The sequence below is a fragment of the Mixophyes fleayi genome, chromosome 11, assembly GCF_038048845.1.
Source record: "Mixophyes fleayi isolate aMixFle1 chromosome 11, aMixFle1.hap1, whole genome shotgun sequence".
Classification (NCBI taxonomy): Eukaryota; Metazoa; Chordata; class Amphibia; order Anura; family Limnodynastidae; genus Mixophyes; species Mixophyes fleayi.
Genome location: NC_134412.1, coordinates 77,834,238 through 77,862,087, shown reverse-complemented (window position 1 = coordinate 77,862,087; position 27,850 = coordinate 77,834,238). Strand labels below are relative to the sequence as shown.

Below are 27,850 nucleotides of genomic sequence, written 5' to 3'. Positions count from 1 at the left end.
AAACAACACAAATGGAGAGTAACTGACAGTCCTTTATGGAAGGGTGTGCAATCTCCATAGACAAACACTAGCACTATAACGGGTCATACTGAAGAGCTCAGCGACTCATCGTGGCACTGACATATAATGCCGCCTCTCCATCAAATCAAATTGTCACATTTCTGGTGCAAAGCATCATTGAACCGAGGAGCAGTAGAAACACGTTGTCTGGAGTGACAAGTCACGCGTCACCATCTGGCAGTCCGAAGGACTAATCCGAGTATCCGTACTGCCAACTGTGAAGTTTGGTGGAAGAGGAATAATGGTCTGGGGCTGCGTTTCATGGATTGGCCTGGGAACCTTCGTTCCAGTGAAGGAAAATCTTACCGTTACAGCATACAATGACATACTAGAGAATTGTGGGATTCCAACTTTGTGGCAAGAGTTTGGGGAAGTCCCGATCCTGTTTTAGCATTACAACGCCTGGTGTGGAAGAACTTTACCGGTCTGCACAGAGCCCTGAGCTCAACCTATCGAACAACTTTGGGATGAGTTGGAATGCCGACTGCCAGCCAGGCCTCATCGCCCAGCATCACTGCCCGTCCGGACTAATGCTCTTCTGGCTGAATACATGCTAGTACCCCCCCAGACACGTCCCAAAATCCAGTAGAAAGCCTTCGAGGAAGAGTAGAGACCGTTACAGCAGCAAAAGGAGAACCAACTCCATACCAATACCTTTGGTTTTGTGTACGTTTGGATGGAATGTTTGGATGTGGGCGTTTTTTAAATACAATAGGAAAAGCGTATTCCTAAAACTTATTACTCTAGTGCTAAAATGGACAAACTGGAAGAGGGAGCAGTGAAACTCATGTTATAGAATATGGGATTTACCCCCAATTACCTCGGCGCATGGCCTCTTGCTTTTTAACAGAATCCTCTTGTTTTCGCAAGTTATCTTCATTCATCGATTGCTGCAAAATAAATACAGAATAGAAATAAGAACTAGACCAGTATTAAGTACAGAACTCTAGTAAAAGTATTTACAATATGGATTATCTTATGCAACAATTCTACAACACTCACCGTGGTCTCCCAGCTGATGAAAAGGTGCCAATTAGATACTCTAATTTTGCGCAATAATACATTAATTATCACTGTAAGCTGCACAGTGGTTAGCATGACTGCCTCACAGCTCTGCGGTCATGGATTCCTCGGGACTTTTTAAGGAATTACACAATGGCGTAGTGGTTAGCACTTGTGCCTTACAGCACTAGGGTCATGAGTTCAATTCCCGACAATGGCTTTATCTGTGTGGAGTTTGTATGTTCTCCCTGCGTTTGCGTGGGTTTCCTCCCACACTCCAGAAACATACTGGTAGGTTAATTGCCTGCTAACAAATTGACCCTAGTGTGTGTGTGTGTGTGTGTGTGTGTTAGGAAATTGAGACTGTAAGCCCCAATGGGACAGGGACTGATGTGAGCGAGTTCTCTGTACTGCGCTGCGGAATTAGTGGCGCTATATAAATAAATGGTGATGATGATGATGATCAGATCCTCTTATCATGCACAGAATGCTACATGTACCCATACACAACCCCTGTTCTAAGTACAATCACCGTTTCAAGGTCAGATTGGTTGCTAGGATTTAAAAGCATCCTTTCCTGTGTGCTAGATTTTATAAATGTCCTCATAAGTTAGCTCTCCCCCAAAAAATGTGACCATGTTCTTTACTGAACATTTACAGATTTTCTACTTGTATATATTCCTCTTAAAACGTGGTGGGTGATAAATTCTTGATAATTGCTTGAATACCCTCTACCGCACATGAGAAAATGTTCCACATCGCTTTCGGTCTCATCACTATACAGATATCAGCTTGTTACATAAACAGATTACCGATGAGGCGCCTGATCTGATCGCTTTCCATAATTCCCTTACACAGCTCAGCTATCGGCGCACTTGTCTGGAAGGTCAGGAGTCACTAAGACTGATCAATAAACTAATTCTGATTAACCTCCCCCATACAAATATACATATTCCTATTACACTAGTGTGTGCACTAGGTGTCATACTGCTGACATGGATGATACTGCCCCCCAGTGGACAGAGGACATAAATCAGAGTTTTGCATTTTTTATGTAGAAATGGCTCAGGAAGCCTTGGACAGAACAAGCCGCATCATTCAGCTATCGCTACAGAGTTTTTGAGATTTGAGCAATGCTGGCTAAATGGAGATGTAGACATAATCCATATATTGTGATCCTCAGCTGGTCAAATGGTTGTCATGTAAACATTGAAGAGAAGCCCAGTTGTAAGATACACTCTCTCAGAGTGTATCTACCAAGCGATATGGTCCATGCATTTACAATTCCTATAAAGTGGACCCTGCAGTAGTTGCAGAACCTGGAGCATCATCCTTACAGTCCACGAATGCAGAATATATGTCCTAATTCTACTTGTCTTGGTATAATCACATCAATAAGAGGCGAGATAGCACAATGCTCCCAGCCTGCAGCAAATACACATACATATGGATCAGAAAGTCAGTATAGAAGGAGACTTCCCTTCCAGTTTTAATAATGCCCCATTCCGCCTCACCACTTCCAACCGCTATCTATGATTCCATCCCTTTATATAGTTGGCTCCCTTATGCTCAGTATGAACCAGAGAAAAGCGGACTCCATGTTGTCACCGACAAGTACACCGTACATATATGTCCAGACAGAGCTTAAACGAGAATTCAAATATGTATGGTTTACCAGGCTAACAAGATATAATCAAACCACAAATACTTTCTGCCATGAATTTCCAGTAAGGGGATTGCTTTTCATATAATGGACTTACCTGCTGCCGTAACTGGTCCTCGTAACGCTGCCTCGCCAGTTTGTCTTGATACTGAGCTCTCTAAAATGGAATTTAGAAGACAAACAGCAAGTAGAAAAATAAAACAAAAATTTAAGCATATTAATAATGTGGATTAAACCAGGGCAAAACATAAATCAGACAGATATACTATTCAACCATTCATCTTACACATCTTTACTGATAAATTAAAAAACAAAACAACTTAATGGTAAAGTAAAAAAAAGGAGGAGGTGTTGCCCATATTAACCAATCAGATTCTAGCTATCATTTTGTAGAATGTACTAGGTAAATGATAGTTAGAATCTGATTGGTCGCTATGAACAACATCTTCACTTTTTAGAAGTTTTGATAAATCTACCCTCAAGTAGACTAAGATCTTAATATGTAACGTTTGGAGCAGAGAAGGGAACAGGGAACAGAGACAACAGAAACTTTCAAAGGTTTTAACAAGGTGCAGGAGGGAAACATTCTACAAAGGAAGAGAAGTATTAGAACACGAGGACATGTACTGACACTGGGCGGGAAGAGAAGTATTAGAACACGAGGACATGTACTGACACTGGAGGGAAGAGAAGTATTAGAACACGAGGACATGCACTGACACTGGAGGGAAGAGAAGTATTAGAACATGAGGACATGTACTGACACTGGGGGGAAGAGAAGTATTAGAACACGAGGACATGTACTGACACTGGAGGGAAGAGAAGTATTAGAACACGAGGACATGTACTGACACTGGAGGGAAGAGAAGTATTAGAACACGAGGACATGCACTGACACTGGGGGGGAAGAGAAGTATTAGAACACGAGGACATGTACTGACACTGGGCGGGAAGAGAAGTATTAGAACACGAGGACATGTACTGACACTGGAGGGAAGAGAAGTATTAGAACACGAGGACATGCACTGACACTGGGGGAAGAGAAGTATTAGAACACAAGGACATGTACTGACACTGGGGGGAAGATAAGTATTAGAACACGAGGACATGTACTGACACTGGGGGGGAAGTAGGTTCAGTGGAAATGTGAGGAAAAAGTACCTCACTGAAAGGGTAGTGGATAAGTGGAATAGTACCCATCAGAGGTGGTAGAGGCTCATACAGTACACTGATTTAAACATGCTTGGGATAAACATAAGGATATCCTTACAATGAACTAAGAATCAAATTGGGTTTGAGGTTACCATAGGTTAAATAATGTGAAGACTAGATGGGCCAAGTGCTTCTTATCTGCTGTCAAATTCTATTTTTCTAAGTGTTTGCATGTTTTTTCTACTAAAACATCCATTACAATGCGGCTTTTGTGGAAAATTCTAAAAAAATCCAGAACAAACAGAATGGATGTTCCAATTTACTATATAATTTACAGAAGCAGCAGAGTTTATTGCAGTGAAGGCACCCCATACTACTCTGCGGTTTTCCCACTTAATTATGTTAGTCACTGCTCACGTAAATAAAAGATCTGTTGCACGATAGTACAGATTCACCACTTAAAAGACCAGTGAACCCGATATGCAAGATGTCTTATATAAATGAGCTACTGATAACATTCATCTACATCTAGATATGTAAAAGTCTCCATACCTTGAGATAATTGGCTACTGGTAATTTTGTGGAGCTCCCGAAACCCCAACATATATATTTGAGAATGTTATTAGCAGTGGTTTGATATGAGACAACTTGTATTTTAGGCACAGTGGTGGTTTAATACAGGTGAACTGCTCACTGCCGTAAACTTTACTCCACAAGCTTTTTTATTTCCTCTAAATCGTGACATAAGGCACTTAATATACCACCTTATCAAATATCAAAAGCAAAAAACATTATGAAAACATTCTGTACAAAATGATCGGTTATGATCAGAAAACTTCAGATACCGTAAACGTCATATAGTATTTTCTTGCTGTATCACAAAGTGCAAACAATGATCCCCATAACAGGTACTGGAAGACTTTGTGTGGTGGTGGTTTATAACCAATGTATAAGACGACTGGTTTGTGGCATAGAAAGCTTGGAGCATATTATTAAACTGCTTCCTTCTTTCAGCGATCATGATCTACCATATTTAAAATGTCTTTTTGTTTTTCCAGTTTCTGCAAGTTCCTGTACGAGTAACAATAGGACGGTCGCAGGTAACTTTCAAAATAAGTCAAATAATATGTAGAGGATTTGGTGATCCTTTATTAATCCATATTGTTATCAGACACAGCTTGACGTCTCTTAAGCACATGTCTAATGCATTATATAGGAGAAACAAAATGGCTGCCTTCTGTTTGTATCATACAGTGTGACTCACACCACAACTTTCCCACTATAGTGTGACTGGAGCCTCACATCACTACTGCTGCTGTTAAGGTTAAGATGTTCAGTATTTGGCTACAAATTGGCCTCCCAATCAAAGTTGCCCACACAAGATTTAGAACGGCTACCGACCTATGTTGTTCTAGCCCCGCCCACTTTATCTCCCACCTATCCATGACCGCTGTATTGAAGAATGAAATCCTAGGAACTATAACCCTAACCCAGGCCTGGCCAACCTGCGGCTCTAAAGGTGTTGTGAAACTACAAGTTCCAGCATGCTTTGCCATCTATCTGCTGGCTATCTACTTGCAAAGCATGCTGGGGCTTGTAGTTTCCCAACACCTAGAGAGTCACGGGTTGGTCAGACCTGCCCTATTCAAACGGACAACAAAATATATAAATAAAGGATTATACCACTTTGTAAACAGAAGCCACTGCATTTATTACATGAGGAAACGTGCATTATTATTTTTATTTTAATTCAGACCTGGCGAAAACCCACCCTTCCAAAAACAGACGGCAATGATCCCAACTCACCGCTTGATTCTGCTTCGTCTCCTCGTTCATGGTTTTCCTCCGCTCATCTCCCTGCACTCGAATCTGCTCACCCTTCAGTTGTTCTATGGCAGCTTCATATTCCTAAAAACAAATACAGAGAACGTCTGCTTGAAAGAAGAAAATGACTGGGAGACGGCTATAAACCAGGACAGCTCACGTACACACAGACGTGGATGAGTAACGTATAATGTGTACATAGTGGTAGGACCCCAGCACAGAAGGATGAATGGAATATCTGAGAATTCAGGCCAATCTGAGAGGCAACGGAGGGCTCACTGCTATAAATAAAATACTCAGATTTGCGAGGAAAAAGTATAATCTATCTCAGTGGTGCTCAACATGTTTACAGTTGGGGCTCCGAGTGATTCCACCACAGAAGAGCCTGTAGAAAGTACTGTATATCCATCAATCAGATTCTGGGATCTACCAACAGACTGCTTCCTCTGACCTCACTATCGCTCTGTGTTATGTAGAGAGACATCTCAGCCTCCTGCACAAGCGAAGGATACCCTCTAAACTCAGGTTCTAGAATATCAACTCCCTTCCCAGAACTATCTGGTTTTCCAGGACTATCCTACTGTAATGTCACCGAGCAGTCTCCTTGTGCTCCCACTAGTACAAAGGAACCAATTAATCCCATTATCCTCCTATGTCAATGGATCCCAAACGTTCTCAGTTCGATTCACCCTTAGGGTCTCCGTCATTTTTTTCAAGGCACCCCTAAGCCAAAATAATTACCAAGTAGCCCCCCGCCTTGCTTACCGCTGGCCCTGGCACACCCCTGTGGGATCGCTGCGGCACCCCTGTTTGGGAAGCACTGTCCTATGTGCTTATTAGGGTGTATTGGAATATATCTATAACAAAGAGGTTCTGCGTGGGCACCACTCCATTCACTGCTGGTAAAACACACCTATCATAGTGGTCACCATGTCCTACTCAGACCCTTACCTTACACACCTGCACTACTTGAGCATTCTGGTAAGTGTCTCGTCATCTCTGAACTTTATTTCAATTCATTTGGTGAAACCTCTAGTAAGCAAAATACTACCAGCAGCACTCATTTTATCCATGCAGGACTAAAGGATTTTTTCAAGTTGATTGTTTGAGGAGTACTGGAGTCTGTTGTAGAACAAAACACCCAGCTCACCATCACTTCTCATGTATCTTGTTGCTGCTGCCCTAGATAACCTGACATAACATCTCTATCACCTGGTCGCACTGCTGACATACCTTAACTTTAGCCTGCTGCTCCAGATGAAGAGTCTCTTCCTGCATCGTTGCGAGATGAAGGGCTTCTTTGGCATGGCCTGAAAAATAAAACAAGGAATAATGAGGTTTGCTTCTTAATTCAATAACCTCCACCGTTCATTGTAACGGTTTGATCGCATTTTTTAATTAACAACTCTGCCCACTAAATTGTTAAATCTCACAACGCTTGCCGCAATAACCCTTGCTAGGGGTCACAATGTCTGCAGCAAGGAGGGAGGGGGTCTTCATGAAGGTCATGCAAGGTCGACAGATATGCACTAAAGACCACTTAACGTCAGGTGTTCTAGCTATGTATAATGCGGAAGGGCTGCATTTCATATTGCAAATTCACTCCGAGCCTGTAGCATCCCACCCAAGCACACAATGTAACGAAGAGGCAGTATGATCAACTGACAGTACTCTTAGTTTGGAATCTAATCATCCAGTAAGCACAACTAACTGTGGATTCCCCAGGTATAAAAGCTTGGGACGTTTAAAAGAACACTGGCTGAATTGAACGTTTTTGTTGCAGCCGATTCATTCAGGCTCATTTGCTGAATTATATATATGTCCATGTTCATACTTCAGCAAATATACAAGTGTAAAACATTGTACAACTCAGATTATTTAGGTTCATGTATTGTTAATACAATATGATAGAGTGACATAACAGCCACAGAGGAGTGTCGCTCAGCCATCAGGCAAAGCAAACAGAACTGTATAAAGTTTAATATTATGATACACAAGTGACGCTAATTTATGCAGAAACTCCTGTAAACAATATATGTGTAAACAATGAGTTGTTATTGCTTATAAACAGCAGATTCTGATGGGAATACTTCAGTGTGCAAATAAATTTATTATAAAAAGAATAAACACACGCCCGAACGCGGTGGGAAAAGAATCAATCGCTGGCGATGTGCCGTGCGGACATCATCGCGATGTGTGGAGTTTGTATGTTCTCTCCGTGTTTGCGTGGGTTTCCTCCGGGTGCTCCGGTTTCCTCCCACACTCCAAAGACATACTGGTAGGTTAATTGGCTGCTAAAAAATTGACCCTAGTCTCTGTCTGTGTGTATGTTAGGGAATTTAGACTGTAAGCCCCAATGGGGCAGGGACTGATTTGAGTGAGTTCTCTGTACAGCACTGCGGAATTAGTGGAGCTATATAAATGATGATGATGATGATGATGATGATTATGGTAGGAATATCCACTCATTTTTACAGCTCTGGGGGTGCAAGGAAAAATGATATGAGATTCCTGTCATAACACCGGCGTCATGTGTCTCAGTGGGGGTTCTAAAGACACATTGCGCAGAATTTAATCGCTGTCAGCGACTTCTAAAATCATTATAATCTGTATAAATAGTTTGGAACTCCACAGTGAATGTACAGTCAGGGGGGTGGGGGGTAATTAATTACACCATATACTATTAACACTATTTAAGTGATAACAGGAATAACCTCTACACCAAATGCATTATCCTTGTCCTGGTAATGAAAAGATAACAGTGAAAGCATTATAATAGACAGTGAAAGTACAATACTGTTGAAAACCAAACGCAATATCATCACATGAGCAACAGATGTCACTCACATCATAGTTCAAAGCAAAAGATCTCAGATCAAAATGAATGATGCAACTATGGGTAAATAGAGAGACATGACACACTGTACATAAACTCTAAACAGGGGGAAGGGGGCACTTAGACACAACAGTGTACAGTGCAAGGACATTAAACAAAACATAAGATTGGCCCAGGGCACTGTTTACATGCAGTTTGTTAGTGCCTACATAGCAGACAACCTTCATCATCATCATCATCATTTATTTATATAGCGCCAACATATTCCGTAGCGCTTTACAATTGGGGACAAACGTAATAAACTAATAAACAAACTGGGTAAAACAGACAAAGAGGTGAGAAGGCCCTGCTCGCAAGCTTACAATCTATGGGACAATGGGAGATTGACACATGAGGTTAAGTATACATTTTGCATCTTGGCCCAGCCAGACTGCAAAGGTAGGGTGACTCATAAGCTAAATGATCCTGTCACACAACAATGTTATTCCGGGGGTAGTTGTCTTGTGTGAAATTGTGTAACAGGCTAAAGGTAGTGAGGTTAAGATGGTGGTTGAGGAATATTATAAGCTTGTCTGAATAGGTAGGTTTTCAGAGAACGCTTGAAAGTTTGTAGAACAGAGGAGAGTCTTATTGTGCGAGGGAGAGAGTTCCATAGAGTGGGTGCAGCCCGAAAAAAGTCCTGTAACCGGGAATGGGAGGATGTAATGAGGGTGGATGAGAGACGCAGATCTTTTGCAGAACGGAGTTGCCGAGTTGGGAGATATTTTGAGACAAGAGAGGAGATGTATGTTGGTGCAGCTTTGTTGATGGCCTTGTAGGTTAGTAAAAGTATTTTATATTGGATTCGGTAGAAGACAGGCAGCCAGTGTAGAGACATACAGAGTGATTCAACAGAGGAATAGCTATTTGCAAGGAAAATCAGTCTTGCCGAAGCATGTAAAATAGATTTTAGGGGTTTGAGTCTGTTTTTGGGAAGACCAGTAAGGAGGGAATTGCAATAGTCAATGCGGGAGATGATTAGTGCATGAATTAAGGTTTTAGCAGTGTCTTGTGTGAGATATGTGCGGATTCTGGAAATGTTCTTTAGATGTATGTAACATGATTTAGATATAGAGTCAATGTGGGGAACAAAGGATAGGCGTGAATCAAGGATTACACCTAGGCAGCGAGCTTGTGGGGTGGGATTTATGGTCATGTTATCAACAGAGATAGAAATGTCAGGTATGCTCTTGTTGGCGGGTGGGAATATTATTAACTCTGTTTTAGAAAGATTAAGTTTGAGTTGACGAGAGGCCATCCAAGATGAAATGGCAGAAAGACAGTCAGTTACACGGGACAACACAGATGTCGAGATATCAGGAGAGGATAGATAGATTTGGGTATCATCCGCATAGAGATGATACTGAAAGCCAAAGGAACTTATTAGATTTCCAAGAGAAGCGGTATAGATAGAGAACAGCAGAGGACCTAGCACCGAGCCTTGTGGTACTCCAACTGATAGGGGAAGCGGAGCAGAGGTGGCTCCAGAGAAATTAACAGTGAAAGAGCGATTAGAGAGGTAAGATGAGAACCAGGATAGAACTGTGTCTTGAAGACCTAGGGATTGCAGTGTTTGTATGAGAAGAGAGTGGTCAACGGTGTCAAATGCAGCCGAGAGATCAAGGAGAATTAGGAGAGAGTAATGGCGTTCAGTCTTAGCAGTGATCAGATCATTAACAACCTTGGTCAGCGCAGTCTCTGTGGAGTGTTGAGAACGAAAGCCAGACTGAAGAGGATCCAACAGGTTGTTTGCGGAAAGAAAGCGTGTGAGGCGAGTGTAGGCAAGTCTCTCTAGAAGCTTGGAGGGGCAAGGGAGCTGAGAGATGGGACGGTAATTTGAGAGAGAGTTTGGGTCGGAGTTTTGTTTTTTTAGAATAGGAGTAATCACTGCATGCTTGTATAGTGATGGAAAGATGCCAGTAGAGAGTGAGAGATTACAGATTTGAGTTAGAGGTGAAATGAGCACAGAAGACAGGGATCTACCAATTTGCGAGGGAATAGGATCAAGAGGACAGGAGGTAGAGTAGGAAGATAAGAAGAGCGTAGAAATTTCCTCTTCATTTGTGGGGTCAAATGAAGAAAGGGTGTCAGAGGGTAGTGGGAAGGAAATGAGCTGATGGCTTGTTGAGGAAGAGGATACCATTTCTAGTCTGATCTTGTCAATCTTGTCCTTGAAGTAGGAAGCAAGATCCTGAGCACTGATAGTAGATGGAGGGTTCGGGGTGGGAGGATTGAGAAGATGATTAAATGTATTGAAAAGGCGTTTGGGGTTAGACGCCTGAGCATAGATAAGAGATTGAAAGTATGTTTGTTTTGCAGTGTCCAGAGCATTTCGATAGGAGTGGTAGACAGAAGTATATGTGAAGAAGTCATTAGAGCTTCGAGATTTACGCCAGTGACGTTCTGCTTTACGGGACAGTTTTTGAAGATTTCGTGTTGCTTTGGTGTGCCACGGTTGACATCGAAGTCGACGTGTAGTATGAAGTGTCGCTGGAGCCACTTGATCAAGGGCCGTTGCTAAGGTTAGGTGAAAATGAGGTACTGCCATCTCAGGGGATGAGAATGTAGAGATAGGGGAGAGAAGGTGTTGGAGAGAGGTGGAAAATTGTTGAAGATTAATAGAATTAAGATTTCTACGAGTATGAGGAGGCTTGGTTGAGTCAGACAGTAGAGAGGTTAGAGCAGTGGGGGTGAGAGTGTAGCTGATAAGGTGATGATCCGAGAGGGGGAAGGGTGTATTAATAAAATTAGAAACTGAGCATAGTCTAGAGAAAACAAGATCAAGGCAGTGGCCATCCTTATGAGTAGATGATTCAATCCACTGGGAGAGGTCAAGTGAGGATGTTAGAGAGAGTAGTTTGGAAGCAGCTTTGGAAGGTGGGTTATCAATGGGGATGTTGAAGTCACCCATGATGATGGTGGGGATGTCTGAAGATAAGAAGTGAGAGAGCCATGCAGAGAAATCCTCAATAAATTGTTGGTGTGCTCCAGGGGGACGATAGATCACCGCAACACGTAGGGAGAATGGATTAAAAATGCGAATAGCATGTACTTCAAAAGATGTGAACGTGAGTGATGGGACATTTGGTAGAACTGTGTATGTGCACTGTGGGGAGAGAAGTAGTCCAACCCCACCTCCTTGTCTGCCTTCAGGTCTGGAGGTGTGGGTGAGATGGAGGCCACCATGTGAAAGTGCTGCAGGTGAGGCAGTGTCTGATTGCATAAGCCATGTTTCTGTTATTGCCAGAAGGTTGAGGTTTTTTGAGAGGAAGAGATCATGAACGGAGGTAAGTTTGTTACAAACAGAGCGTGCATTCCAAAGGGCACATTTAAAGGACTTGGGAAGAGAGGGGAGACAGGTGATGTGTTTGAGGTTTGCTATAGAACGGTAGTGTTCTGATGTATGTGTGTGTGAGGTGTGTGGGGGACCTGGATTAGGTGATATATCACCATGAATGGTCTTTATGAATGGAGTCTCAAATGTCAGAATCTACTACACAGTTGATTTGTGTCACAAAGATGTAATGTACACCTTCAAATGACCTTATTTTATTTGTTTGCACATGCTTTTACCAAATATATTGCTTTCTATTCGTGATCCTATTTGGGGTATTTGCTTTTTCTCTTTAAACCATTTAGGCAGAAATGGTTTTTTTGTATCTTTTTTTATTTATTATTATTATTGCCCTTGCACAGAGCAGACACATAAGCTGTACCATCTTCAGGGCAACGAAAATAAACAGCACTATCCGATATAAAAGCTTACATGAACAACACAAGCGGAAGACAGGGAGATACATCAATTTCTAAAGGGAGATACAGCAATGTATATGGTAGAGGTTGGATCATTCCATCACTACAGATCACTCAGTAGGAACAATAGACATATTTTCAACAAGTGATACAGAACCCTCAATTTGTCAGATATTACCCAACCCGTCCCCTAGGGTTCATCATCATTTATTTATATAGCACCACTGATTCCGCAGCGCTGTACAGAGAACGCATTCAGATCAGTCCCTGCCCCATTGGGGCTTACAGTCTAAATTCCCTAACACACACACACAGACAGACAGAGAGAGAGAGAGAGACTAGGGTCAATTTTTGATAGCAGCCAATTAACCTACCAGTATGTTTTTGGATTGTGAGAGGAAACTGGAGCACCCGGAGGAAACCCACGCAAACACAGGGAGAACATACAAACTCCACACAGATACGGCCATGGTGGGGAATCGAACTCATGACCTCAGTGCTGTAAGCCAGAAGTCCTAACCACTAAGCCACCCAGGGGTGGGCAATAATTCTCCATGTTCTGTATATTGTTAAAACTCTGATCTCTCAGCACAGGGGTCACTGCTCCTCTACACAAGTAGTAAGCAACCTGCAAATTCCCAGCATGCCAGGTAAGTCTGACTACCAGAGCATGCTGGACTTTGTAGTTCCACAGGTTGGTTGTGGGACTTCAAATCCAAACCTCTGGTTGACAGGGCATGCTGGGACTTGTGGTGCCACACCAGCTGAAGAGATACAGGCACTCCATGTCCATGCTATGATTTTAGGGGTATACTGGCACTTATGGCTGCACAACAGCAGGGTGCCCCCTGTCTCCGCTGGGCACTCACGTGACTGGTCCAGCTCTCGCGCCGCCTTGGCTGCTCTCTCCAGCCCGGTGGGGTCAAAGTTGCTCCACTTGTCCTTGGGTTTGTTCTTATCTCCTCCGTCTCCATCTCCCCCAGGGGGTGGAGGGGGCACCGGCAGGCCTGGCACATCTGGGGGCACCGGTGGCCCTTTGTTATAGCCGAATAACCAGGACATGGCAGAGACAGCACCGCACACTGATCACCTCTCACTGACACACGTGGGGCGCTCAGCACCTACCCGCGCAGGCGCACAAACCCTTCCCCACAAGGTCACTTTCCGTACAACCGGCTCAGGCGGTGACGTCACAGGCCATACCAGCGTGCCATTGGCTGTACCCAGACCGGCATTCAGGCAGCTCTTTTGGACGGAAGCCGCGCGGGTTCATAATTGTTACCAATGTAGGAAGAGCGAACTCTGGACTGAGGAGACTTCCGCTTAGCAACGTCTTGTTTGGCTCCTCCCCTAGCAACAGGGGATAGAGGCAGAGAAGCTGCTATGGCTCAGAGAGCGGAGGGAGAGTTCGTCCTGCACGGGAGGAAGGCAGCGCTCAGGTATGGAGACTGGGGGTGGGAGGACTGACAGATGGGGCGGCTGTTATCTACACAAGGCCATTATGCAGAAGGTCTCAGAAAATAATCCATAAATTGTAATTTGTAAATATATCAGCTGCCTATACCAGAAGCAGGCGATCAGGGGCTCTCAGGCTGTTGTAGAACCACAAGTTCCAGCATGCCCTGGTAGCCTCTTCCAGCTAGAGAGCCACCAGATGCCTGCTTCTGGTATATAACACCCATTCTCCCCCTGTGCGCCTTAATTGTCAGCTCTTGGGACAATGATCCACATTGATTCTTAACTACAATGCAAGCCTTGTGTCTGGCTTTACCAACGCTAAATAAAATACCTGCAGCGCTAGCCTGATGTGTCTGCCAGTCCGTATGCACTCACTACACAAGTGCCGCCCACTGGGGGTGACATCACTCCGTTGTAAATTATGTCCCAGGACCAGGGCCGTAACTAGGGCTGTGCAATAGGGGCGACTGCCCAGGGCGCAACGCTGAAGGGGGGCGCAATTTAGGAATGTTTTAGGCTCATTTGGTTAAAATTGAGGGCAAGGGGGGCGGCATTTGTCTTTCTCGCCCCAGGCGCTAGAATTCTAAGTTACGGCTCTGCCCAGGACATTTAGTTGCTGATGTAAGTTGGACGTACGCCACTTTGCGTAGTGTATATTGCTTTGAGCATAATGCAAAAGTTGGCGCATGCATATGCACCTATGCAGACTTATGTGGTTTTGGCACTTACTCCCCGTCCCACCTCTCCAGGTGGTGGCGTTCTAACGATAGCCGAGTACAGTGAAGGTGGGTTTACACAAATACGGCTCATGCAGACCTGCAGAAACTCGCATATATGCCATCTTTTGCACCTGCTATAAGGCAGCTGCAAATGAACACTGGATATGATGACTTGGCGTAAACCAGGCACATATCCTGCTGGTATAGAGATGGATGCATCTCCACACACAGCTCTGCTTATGTAGGAAATTACTTATTTCCATGCTCTTTTTTTTTTTTTTTTTTTTAAAAGAGTAATTTACTCCCATTTTGCAACCAACTCTAAATCAGCCCCTTAGTAATTAAACAAAAAACCCACAGGCTAAGAAAGGATCCAAGAAGGACACAAAAATCCAGGGCTTCTTTGTGCTACCAACAAACAAATAATCAATGTGTGCTGAAAAGAAATGTATTACAGTCTGTGAAAATAGTGAGAATCGTGTTCAGGATGTGTCCTTTATTCTTTTCAGTTTCCCACAGCGATTTCCATGATAGCACTAATAATGTATGCTGTGAGATGGGGATTTCACTGTAGGGCAACTTGCTGTCATGGCAACCCATCCTACAGGCCCACACATCCTCAATAACAGTGCAAGGAATAAGAGATTATGTGATTATTAAAAATACAATTCTTGACAGTTTCAGATGATGATTATACTGTATTATGTTGTTTTTTTTACCCAGCCTCTGAGTTAAGTTAATAAAGATTAACTGTGTAACATTCATTTTGCCATTACACTTTCTTATCTAATGAAATGAAATCAATTGTTTAATAAGTGCGCAGTTGCCATTTTGAGTTTATACATTTCATCCTGCATAAAGTATACACCAGGTTTCATATGTCGTAAGTGTAACCCCCTGTTTTCCTGGTGAGTGATGGTGGCATACTTCTTCATTCATCTACCTCTGTAGTACACTGGGTTCAATCTGTATCTCGGGCCACTGTCAGTGAACAGGTCTTCCTGCACATGCAGGATTAACAACAGTAAAAATGCCTAAAATGCAGATACAGCTAATATAATAGTGTAAAATATCCAGTGTTGGAAGAAATGGGTGCTAGGCCATCTCAATTGATGGAAATATATGAGGTGGATCTTAATTTATGTCTTCCAACTTTACTCTTAAGCACAGTTAACTTAGCTGACTCTCTTGTGTAGTGGAGTTGTCATATTTCCCCTCGCTCCTCTGCCTCTACTCAGTTATCAGGGGCAAACGCAGGATTTGTAGAGGGGGGTTTCCACACCACGCCACCAGTGGGCGTGACCAGCATGCATGGGGGTGTGGCTATGATTTTAGACAGTGCTTGGCGGTTCCCCAACTCTTCCTATCCTCATAATATACATGGGCAATGCTGCGTGCACTACTGTTAGGTGCACAAAGCTCTCCCTTTTCAAGCAGAGCCGTGTGAAGCGGGAGCAGAGTCCAGCCACCTCAATTATACAGTGTCCTAGGTTTGGAGGGGGGTTTCCAGGCACTAGGAACCCCCCCCCCCTCGGTTTGCCTATATCTATGGTCACACCAGCATGCTGACACACCTCCAGGTAACGTCTTCGCTTCACTCCGTCCTTGACTACATTTGGGGATCCATAAAATGCTGTATTCCCAGATGCTTCTCACAGTCAGCACCCGTTCATCATTGGATTCACAGGCAGGACGGGGCAGTAGCATCGTGTGTCCCTCTCGGAATTCTGAGTATTTTGATCATCAGCAGCGTTTACCGCATTTCCTAGAGTAGAAAGCACCATAGGCCAAACGGTGAGTGACATTCGGGTTCACTCAGCATCAGGCAATCAGATGAGAGTTGAAGGATTTCAACATAAACTTGAACTGGCATCACTCAAGTTTTTAAATACAGGGCCCCTCACATGCACTATGCACGCCCCTAAAAGTGTCACACTCCTCACACATCACAAGTCATGGGGCATTCGCTTTCTTGCGCCTCAAAAGGTACTATGCAAGATATACCATGGATCTGTTTTTATTTATATGTTACAAAATGTTAACATTGGTGTTTCACAATAAAATGAATCATATGACGTCTGTGTGAGCAGATGTATCACAGCACCAAAACTGATGGGAATCATAGCTGCCTACATATCCAAAATGTCCAGGAGACTCTTGGATTAGGGTGAGACCTCCTGGAATCCTGAGAGACCAGGCATTTCTCCTGCGAGGGTGCTTACCTGACTGCAAAGTGGGCTGGGACTGGCCAGAAAGCCACGCCCACCTCTTCTGTTCAGATCTTGTCTCTCCATCTCCTGGAACCGAAATATGCAAATTAGGTAAGTATGTGTATAACGAGTCGGAATGGAATTTAGAACAATAACAAGATGAAAATCTCCCCAAGTGCTCCGAAGGTGCCACCCCATTATAAAATATGCAAATTAATAAATGTGAATATATGCAGTGGTGTACCCTGTAGTACCAATTAAACTAATATAAAGATATAACCCCCTTTCATTTTGTCTGTTCTTGAGTAAATATTTGCAATCAATAAAACAAAAACAATAAAATAGAAAATAATAAATAAATAAACCAATTATCAGCAATCCTTCTCTAAGTGGGGAATCCAAGAATCTCTCTGATCCTTAAAATCAGAATAAAGAGTGACCGTGGAAATAGAAGATCTCTGTGAAATGCAGACTGACAGGGGGAGAAGTTTGCAAATAAACACTATCTTGTATTTTGGGAGTGAGCGAGTTTACTCAGTATGAAGATCTTGGTAACTGACTCTTGTTGTTTGTAAGATCTTCATTCCCCTACTGGGCAAGGTGCTGTTATATAACAGGGCACATATTAATGGTAGCATCGAGAGATACACATCACATTCCATTAGAAAAGAGCAGGACCTTTTCCCTACTAGAGAGCAGACACCACCACGATGGAGGAAGACTGGATACAGCTGTACGGCAGACAAGTTACCAAGACCTTGAGATTGATTTGGAAGCCAAGGCTGGAATTATTTAAATCTCCAGATAAGCTGTTCTTTTTACTTATATTGGGCACATGCAATCTTATATTGTTTATTGAAGATTTTTTATTATTGTTATTATACTACACTGTTTGCTTTTTTGTATCTGTGTACCTATACATTGGTTGCTGAGAGAGATCCATACTAACGCCCGAAACTCTACAAATATGAATTACAAGACTTAAATATTGCAGATAAACTTGTATACTTAGATTTCCAATACTTACATAGTGTCAAAAACTTACATAATTTATAAACCTTATCCCCTACAATTGAACTTAACACATCAGGACAGATCCTCACGCTCTCGCTCGCAGTGTGTGTTGTGCATATCCTTGGTGGCTAATGTATTTCCCAACTAGTATGGTAATTTGCAGGAAATAAGAAGAACAAGATTTCCATACAGTACATGCGCACAAGAATGAATAGGCGTATGTCTGTATGTAGATTTTTGCATCTCTGTATGCCTGGAGAGGCGCTATGGGGATAGCCGGAGTTGATAAGCATAGGTTGAATACAGTAAGGGCCATGCAATTAGATGGGGATTCCTCAGCAGATATGCCTTTTGTTATTCTAAATGGAGGTTCGCTATGATAGCAAAATGAGTCAGTAGTAGGTGAAGAATATTGTTTTATTGTAGGACAAACACTTGGGGCTTTACTAAGCTGCAGGTTTGAAAAAGTGGGGATGTTGCCTATAGCAACCAATTAGATTCTAGCATTCATTTATTTAGTACTTTCTACAAAATGACAGCTAGAATCTGATTGGTTGCTATAGGCAACATCCCCACGTTTTCAAACCCGCAGCTTAGTAACTCTAGCCCTTAGTTGCAGAATTCAGGCAGGCTTAAGGTTGCAGATGGAACATAGCAAAACAGAAATAGAATCCAAGAAAGGCAGGATTAAACAAAACACAGTCCAGGTATTGCAGGATAAAACAAAACACAGTCCAGGTATTGCAGGATAAAACAAAACACAGTCCAGATAAAGAAACACAATTCGGGTGTGGCTGGATACGAAGAAATAGTCTCTGAATAGTCTCTGAACAAATACTGAATAGCAGGTAAAAACAGGAACATTTACAATAAAGATGATTTCAAGACACAGACAATAGCTGAGAACTAGATGCTGGGAGAATATAGACAAACTGAGTAGGATTGGTGGTAGCAGTCAAGGACACAATGGAAGTCACAAACACTGGCATGCAGACTGTCTTAAGGTACAGGATAAAGACTACAGCAGAATGGTCTCTGAAGGTTAGAGGGCCACCCAAGCAGTCCCCGAAGTGTATCAAGGTTACCTATCACTGATCTAGCCACCTCTGATTGGCTGATTGCGTACTGACCCTTTACAGCTGATTATATATTATTTATAGTAACAGACGTCTTTTCACATTGCTTAATTGACATTTCCATTTGAATGATTGCAGGAAAGAATATTCCTATTTGATTTTTAATGTGGAAAACAACATACGCTTGTACTTAATTTACTTTGTATTTTGTGTTTCTGTTTGTATTTAATTATATTTTATATCGATAATGCGACTTTCACATTTATTAACTGTCAAGACAGTATTCTCTGTTGTGTATATGACACTTCATTAGTATAATGTGTACAGATTGAGCAATGTGACTTTAGCATTTATTATTGTGAAGCCGTGTCTCTCTACACTATTGTGGGGCGTACTTGTGTGCCAGACTTACGTCTGGGGTAAATGCAACTGTCTTACAGCTGGATGTCCAACTGAACGTATGCATGTTAATGCACTATTTCTTGCATGCACTATAATGGTGCTTTATGAGGATTGGGTTAGAAATATTTGAACGTTTTACTGTTTTCAAGTATTCTCATGCTGTTCTATGGATTATGTTCTTTGTTTTTAGAGAGAAACCATACGAATTTCTCAGCAATACACAAAAGACCACCAGCAGTCACAATCTTAGCTTTCAAGGGTCTGCCGCTAACCACAGATTACACGCCAGCCACGATGGGAGACATGCGTTTCTCAACGAATCAAATGGTATGCTTTGCCCATGTTCCTACTACTTTCTAATAAATGTTTTTATAGCACTTCCTGATGATCAGATGGTGAAGTGCATCTGAATAGCATCACCTGGCTCAAATTCCCTTCTTTACTGATATGGAAACAGAAAAGGTTTCCTTGCTATTCCACACGTGGGTACTTTAGGGTTGATTCAATTAGCCGTGATGTTCCGTAGTAGCCTCACACATTACGGGAATGATAGCATCGCTCGTTTTTGCACGCAAGCCTTTGAAGTGTGAGCAAAGGCCATTACCTGTTACGTCTCACTGGAGACAACTACCAACCGGTATTGGCACTGGCCTTCCCAGGGCGCGGAGTCTAACGGACCCCCCAGCTCTTCTCCAAGAACCGCCGCAAGGCGGGGTGGTTTTAGCTGCCGGAGGCCCGCAGGTCGCGGCCCCTGGGTAAGCCCACCGGCGTGGTAGAGAGATTGTAGTAGGGTGAACGGTTCTGGGAACACAGTAAAAGGCCTCGTCTAGCTGGATATTAAACAGCCTTACTGTAAGAAGTAGGAAGCCAGACGTACCTTGCTGTCTAGTAGAGAGGCACGAGGAGACAAACACGAGAGGAGTCAGGAACTGTAGCCGGTTCGGTACACAGAAGATCAGCCAGTGCGTGTTGCCAGGGATTCAGCAGATGCAGGGTTAATCAGATAAGCCGGGTCGGTACACAGAAGGTCAGCCAGTATTCACAGGGAGAAGTGCACAGGGAAAGCACAGGGATCAGGAGCAGCCAGACACTAAGTACACTTGTTGCTCTGACACAGGAGAACGCATGATGCTACTACAGAACTTTGCGGCTAATTGAATCTCCCCCTTTATGTTGTCTTATGAGATTCGATGTATCCAATTGTAGGACTATTGATTGTTAATAATGTCCTAAAAACGCAGATTTGAAAGAGGGATTACTTTCTTTTTCACAGGACTATATAATCAGGTCCAGCGTGTATGCATTTCTTGTCTAGAAGTATCAGCACAGACAATAAGAAACATTCATAGACTCCTGTGCAAGTCGTGCAGCCAGATTTCCACCAAAAATTGCCCCCTTGTGAGATCACTTGTGCTTTATACCTCCGTGATATCACACATATCTCCTGCTCCTGCCTTCTACCCGGTACTGGCCATCATTATTTGTGTGCCTGTTTTATACCTAAAATGATCTTGACTGGTCCAATCTTTTTCATTTCTATGGCCTGAAAGTTGGTATCAATAAACCCATCCCCTTTCTGTCCTATAGTGAAAGAGGGGTAATAGACACAACTTTTATGATCATTGCGACCTAGATAACCAAGGCTCTTCACCCTAAGCTTTTTTTTTTAAAGTATACACTGACGTGCTGTTCTTTTGTTAATTTGTTCATAACTTTTGACATTTGTAGGATCATTTTGGAGGCATTGTACTTTTAATTTTTAAGTGAACTCTGTCCATTAATGGTAAATTATATCATCCATAAAATTTAGTGTCTCTTTGTGTAAAATGGTAGAGTGGTAGCAATACTTTTCAAACAACCTCATACAGGGGCAAACGCAAGATTTGTAGAGAGGGGTTTCCATGCCACACCGCCAGTGGGCGTGGCCAGCATGCTTCGGGGCGTGGCTATAATTTTAGACAGTGCTTGGCTGCTCTCCAACTCTTCCTATCCCCATCATATACATGGGCAATGCTGGGTGCACTACTGTTAGGGCCACACAGCTCTCCCTTTTCGAGCAGAGCCATGTGAGGCAGGAAATACCTCCCAACTGTCCTCACAATCAGGACAAAGTCCTGACTGAGTGTGTGAGAACAGTTGACAGACTGTCCTGCTCTCTCCTACCTGTTCTTGCTGCTTTCAATACTTGGGGAGAGATGGCTGTGAACAGTGCAGACAGAAACGATCTGCACACAAGCTGCAAAGTGGCTGGTCCCGGGGCACGGTCCAGCCACCTCAAACATACAATATCCCAGGCTGGGAGAGGGGTTTCCAGGCACTAGAAACCCCCCCCCCCCCTCGGTTTGCCTATGTCATACATGGAAAGACTGTTTCATCACTAAGAACAACTCTACAAAACATATAAGGGGACCTCTGTTAGAACAGATAATTGTGTAGAAAAGGTGTTGCTGACTTTCACAAACCAATCACGTTGTAATTTTTCAAGTTCAGTTTAGAAAACCAAAACAAACATCCATTGAGTTGCTATGGGTTATAGCACCTGTTCTTCACAGCTGGTAGAGTTTAAATACATGCCCCCATGTTCTTAAAGTAAATAATCTGTTATTCTATTGTTAGTAGGTGGGGAAAATGTAGCTTTATCTATTTATGTTTTGGTGATTATGTAATCCTTCTAAACAGACAGATTCTTGTATTATCCCCAGGTAACACATTTAATCCATATACCAAAGAGAATCCTAGCATTGATGACCTAGAGGATAATTTGAGAAAACTCAAGGTCCAGGTGGATAGTTTGGCCTCTAGTCTAAATCTGGAAAGCAACGCGTCTGACTATACAAATTTATACAGGCCAGAATGGGTGAAACGTGTGGATTACTCGTCATATGGAGACTCCAGTGAACGTGGTCTGGACTCAACACCAAACTCTCAATGGTTTTTCAAGTCAACTCATCTATCCAAGCCACATGAAAATGTTTCTGCAGTACTGGGTTCAGGACTCCCAACATTTTCAAAATCCTCTTTTAGCAGTCCAGTTGGTACCATAGGCAGAGCATTTTCAGAGATGGAGTCCACATCTTCACCATTGACTTCATCAAACATCGCTTATGGAGAATCCATCCCAGTGAAGTTCGGCGCTCCTCATGTTGTTGGTGTCCGATCCCTATTACCGCCCAAAATTCCTGTACGTTCTCGTTCTCCAGCGAGAACTAGAGTTTCTCTAGTGCGTGGACGATCCCAGTCCCTTGATCGTTCACACTCTTTCTCCCCTGCTTCTAAGAAAGCCCGATGGCTAAGATCACGCTCTCAATCACCAAAACCTATCTGGAGGCCAAACTCTGCAAAAGCCAATGCCTGTGGCCTTCCTCCACCAAGACCCAAATCCAGTGGCAAGACATCATCTTCCAACAGGCAATCACGGTCACGGTTTTACAGACCTGGAGCATTGGTTACGAGGTCCTTCACTCCCCCAAGGAAGAACAAAAGCAATCTTAGCTATTCGTGGACTCCGTACAGCATCCCATCATCCTCAATATCTGCTCCCACTGCAGAAGAGATCAGTGAAAGGTAAAATTGTAATTATATTTGCATACAAAATTTATTTATATAGATTTAACAGGAATTGGTTTAAGTCGGCATGTCTACCGGCTCCTATAGTTACGTTCTTCATGTGCCTGCGTGCTTATCAGCACAGCTTTGGTGTTGGCGTACTCTGCTGTTGAGTACTGGGTAACAATGAGTATTGTTTTAATCTAGTGAATATTAATTTTATTTTATTAGATTCTTGAAGACGTTGACAGGGAGAGATGTGGGGATTTCTGTAGTGGAAGCATCTCCCTATCGGCAGGAGCTGACCCGGTTACGACTAGAGCGCCTTCGTGTGGAGGAGGAGCTACTGCTGGAGATTAAAAGACGACAAGAGTTGGAACGGACCAGAGGACCAAGGCCAAAATGGTGAGAATCCCTCCTTCCTGATGTCTTATAGAAATTGTGAGCGGTTTGCATGGCTGAAGACGTTGGATTCTATTGATACTAGTGTTTGCTTACCAGAAGATATAAGCATATTTGCTTCCAGTCTTGTCTGTTTCCTTAAATTTCATGAGAACTTGATGAGTAGATTCCCTAACCTCAAATCACAGTTTTTTTGCTTTTTATTATATAATTATTGAATTTGTAATCACTACCTCCCTTGGTAGATAATTACACAGGCTGACTATTCTCCAGGTGGAAAAACACTTTTTTTCCAAATATCTTTCTTGCAGGACCAGTGTCTCTGCATAGTCTTGTGATACGTCACTTAGTTACACAAATGGGGTGACCTCTAATGCAGCATTCTTTCAAAATTAATGAACTTCAATTGGTTCTACCCTTTTTTATAATATTAGATTTTTATTGATAATTAATGGGGCATTATCTCAATCTTCTCGGTATCTATATCCGTCTCCAAGACAGGTGCCCAAGGCTGTACTGAAGTTGCAGTCTCACCATAGACTATGTAAAACTATGTCTGCATCTTGTTCTTTCCTATTTTTATGTATGGTTAGATTTTTTTAGCTTCTGCAATATATGCCCGGCCCCGAGTGCCGTTTCTCCTCTTACTTAGTTTCTGCTAGTATTTGTAAAACCTTTTCTATAGCTAATCTCCCAAATTGCATCTCATTTGCTATATAAGTGGTATAATTGCTAACACGGCATAGATGCAATATCTTACATTTATTTATATTGACCCTCATCTGAAATCTCTGTTGCCATTTTGCCCAGGTCTGGCAGGGTTGCGGATTATGTGAAAACAAACAGGGTCTGAACATTGCTTGCGTCATCGCCATTAACCTTACTAACCTTTAAATAAGCAGTCATTGTACGCTAGTGCATTGTGAGGGTTGTTCAATTAAAGTGCATGAAAAAAATCATAAGTGCTGCAACCCACATCAGCCAATTATATATTGATCGATGTGATGTACTTTAAAGGAAAGAAAACAAATGCTTGATTGCTGTTACATCGTTTCTTTGGTTATTGTAACATGTTTTTAATTAAATCATAACTCCACTCCAAAAAAAAAAAATAGTGGGTTCGAGGAGTTAAGGTAAAAAGCAAAGAGGTCTATTTATTATAGGGAGAAAATATCTAGATTCAGCAAAAACAAGTTTTTCCTTATTTATCAAAGCCTTTGGGTCTGTGTAGACTTTAGCCAGCGCAGGAGTGGATACTTATAGATAGGCTTTATTTAAATAAATCTATTTTTTTAATCATTCTTAAACTGGAAGGCCAAGTCCGGGCTACTAGTATCAGTGCATGTACGCAAGCTGGCTCACGCAGATGGACCACAGACTGGCTGGTGAAGCCGTAAGAGTCCTGTCACCGTTGCCAGCCAGTTTCGCCAGGGAGCAGAGCACGGCTAAAATTTTATTGTTAAATTGGGCGATAGAAGATTTTTCGAACATAGAAAATCCTCCATATCGCCAGGTCTTGTTAAATAGATCCCAAAGTCCCACTTTGTTGTGACACTCAGATCCACTGGTATCCCAGATGGTTGCAACGGTCCCACGCCATTTTCTTTCTTTCTGCTACTGCTCAGCCTGTTTCAGACAGATGAAGCAAGTATCAGTGCTCCTCTCCTGTGGTTTTACCACTCATGAGAATGGAAGTGGAACAGTTACCCAGTGGATCTGGCTAATGACGCATCCAAGGACATTTTTTAACTCCTTGAAAGGAAACAGGAGACCTCACGTCATAGTAACTCAAATTAGAGGATTGTGCCCTAGAATAACCCTGTTGTACTTATTATGTAGGTACGAGATGAAGAGCCCACAGTTCCATTATGAAGCACGCAAGAATAACGAATTGCTGAAGAGTACTAAGGATTACCAGTCAATCTACAATTACCGTCACGATCTGTCTGCCGCGTCCAAGGATTTTCAGGAGAACCTAAAGATTACGCACTTGGAACCAGTATAAAGAAATGTGTCTATTAAAAAAAAAAAATCCTCTTTCTGCGACTGTGTGGTGGATGATGGATTGTGAGAGAGGCATTGCACAAATATTTAAACAGAGATTGTGTTAAATTGAACAAAGAATAAATGTCAGTACTGCATCTGAAGATGTCTGGGGCATAGCTTCTAGGTAGAGATAGGTGTATGTGGCAGATTATCTCAGGATTTATGTAAATGTAGCCAGTGGACTGGTTCTATGAACCCCGGGGTGGGGGGGTATAACACTCATTCACTGGGCCCTATGGCAGGGGGCGGGGCTCCACTGCACATCCCCAGGCCCCTGCATATGCTCAGGAGTGCAGAGTGGGGACCCTCATGGCGGATGAACAAGCACCGCCCAGGACCCCTCTGGGCTTCATAGCAACAACCTGGGTTGCCTCTGTGATAGCTCCTCCACTGTAAGATTTACATTTACCACTAATATAGCTTTATTGATTTCAAAACTCAGCATGTTCAAATAACCCTCTGCAAATGGAGAAGGACTTCTGGAAAATGTCTGTACATAGCAGACATGTAAGTCAATGCCCCAACCACTGTGTTTTGTATTTCTTTTGTTTTTATAGAGTACGACCCTTAAATGTTATGTTCCTGAAGTCCCTTCTTCTTTTAGAGAGGCGTATTGGAATATTTTCCCAGGGAACCTAAGTCTATCGCTAGTCATTGTTCTAGTACATAAAAATACACCTTCATGACATAAATAAAAAATGCTATAAAGTTATTACCTCAGCGGCTCCTGCAAGCATAATCAGTCGCCCCCCTCTAATTAAATATTGGGGAAGGCAACCTTTGCAGTTGTTTCTACATTACCACTCATTTGTGTTATTAGTTGATTATTAAATGGGAAATAATCAGATTTTATAATCTTTACTTCCATATGTAGTGTGGTAATGTGATTTTAAATAAGTGATAAAAATAAATGTTTGTTTTTGTAGTTTACTGTGGACCAATCAGAAGTGTTCAGCTTGAATAAGAGAGGTTAGAACTCAGAATAGCCATTACTGGCCCAGGACATACTGTTGTAGAAGTCAATGACAAAGTAGAACTGAACTAAAAATATCAAAATGCTCAAAAATAGAGAATGATTGTAGTTGGTTATCAGCTAAGGTGCTCTCACAACTTACTTAAATATTTGTTTTTTTTAAAGCTGATCCTGACAAGAGCTTGGAAATAATTTATTTTAATAACTAGAGGACAACATTAAACCACTTTGAAGGAGGACCAGTTTGATTCCTGTATGTTTATATGAGAAAGCACTGGTCCCTTTATTTCATGAATTCATTTTGTGCTGTGACAGTATATTTGTGTCCATTACTCTGATTTGTGTGCGTCCTAATTTATCAATGTACTTCTAGTAAAATAATGGCTTTAAACAATAGATTGTCTGTCTGGTTTTTAATGTGTGATATTTAGGAAACAATGAAAACCCCTTTAATTAATAAATAGGCCACTTTGCATGGAATCTTCCCCATTGATTGCAAATTCAGCAATGGTGATGGACAGAGTATTTCCCCATAGCTATTAGACGATGTATGGTGCTATAATGACTGTTCGAACCCCTCTCATTCCCAGCTGGTCTAGTTGTAAATGTACAGCCATCTTGGTAACTGTAGCTGCTCCAGATCTCTAAAATAGCTTTTCCTATTTACCAAGGGATAATGGTTCTCCTTAGCAAAGGTAGTGTATACACGGGACCTGCACCCTACCATGTTGACCAACCCAAGTTGTAGAATTCAAAGTACCAGCACAGGGGCAAATGCAGGATTTGTAGAGGGGGTTTCCACACCACGCCTCTAGTGGGCGTGACCAGCATGCATGGGGGTGTGGCTATAATTTTAGACAGTGCTTGGCTGCTCTCCAACTCTTCCTATCCCTATAATATACATGGGCAATGCTGCGTGCTCTACCGTTAGGTGCACACAGCTCTCCCTTTTCAAGCAGAGCTGTGTGAAGCGGGAGCAGCCACCTCAATTATACAGTGCCCTAGGCTTGGAGGGGGGTTTCCAGGCACTAAGAACCCCCCTCCCCCCTCAGTTTGCCTACACAGCATGGTAAGGATATTTGCCTTACTCATTTAAAGGCTTTATTTTTTTTAAACAAAGCGTTATTTTATAGTAGGCACGTTAGTACAGCCAAATGTTGCAGTCTAAGTTACTACTCCATTTACAGATATGGTAAAGAAATAGTAGAACGATTCGACTGCCGATCTACCATCTTGTTTGTGTCTCTTCAGTATTACCGCTGATATTCCCGGATGTTTACCTTGACAAATAAAGCAATATGTTGCTATACGCTCTGCATGTCCTATACAGCAACCTGAATAGCCAAGGTGTTAAACTAATACCATGTTCGAGGTAGGAAGGTCATTTCTATTACAGCACATTCTACCAATCCAATTCTTAAGGTGGAGGCGAAGGTAAATTAATTCTCTAGATGTAGATGAGTTTATCTTGAAACCTGAGGCTACGGAACTCTTCAATCAGATTCCTCTTCTCCCTATATAAGGAACACTCTGGCACCATTGGGGTGCCAAAGTATTGGTTCACACCAGCTTCAGCACTTCCTGTTTATTCCGGTCTCCTGTGTTTGCTGATTTCTAGCTTGTTCCCTGGTTCGTTCTTCTGGATTCCGATTTGGTTCTGCACAGCTTGTTTGGT

At 42.5% G+C, this 27,850-nt stretch overlaps 2 protein-coding genes across 2 annotated transcripts in view; one reads left to right on the top strand and one right to left on the bottom strand.

The window, feature by feature from the left end:
- The window catches only part of ATAD3A (ATPase family AAA domain containing 3A), a 49,307-nt gene extending 35,778 nt beyond the window's left edge, over nt 1-13,529 (bottom strand). The window contains exons 1-5 of the mRNA XM_075189793.1: nt 13,199-13,529; nt 6,935-7,011; nt 5,684-5,785; nt 2,823-2,882; nt 881-950 (exon numbers count right to left, since the gene is read on the bottom strand). Of these exons, the coding sequence (XP_075045894.1) occupies nt 881-950; nt 2,823-2,882; nt 5,684-5,785; nt 6,935-7,011; nt 13,199-13,391 (502 nt within the window). The 5' untranslated portion in view covers nt 13,392-13,529. The remainder of the gene's footprint in view (nt 1-880; nt 951-2,822; nt 2,883-5,683; nt 5,786-6,934; nt 7,012-13,198) is intronic.
- A 162-nt stretch (nt 13,530-13,691) lies between these two features.
- LOC142106782 (uncharacterized) lies at nt 13,692-26,571 on the top strand. The gene is made up of 5 exons (XM_075189789.1): nt 13,692-13,768; nt 19,399-19,535; nt 21,911-22,772; nt 22,986-23,159; nt 24,996-26,571. Exons 1-5 carry the CDS (start codon nt 13,713-13,715, stop codon nt 25,159-25,161), a joined length of 1,395 nt encoding a protein of 464 aa, XP_075045890.1. The 5' UTR covers nt 13,692-13,712; the 3' UTR covers nt 25,162-26,571.
- Nucleotides 26,572-27,850: the final 1,279 nt, after the last annotated feature.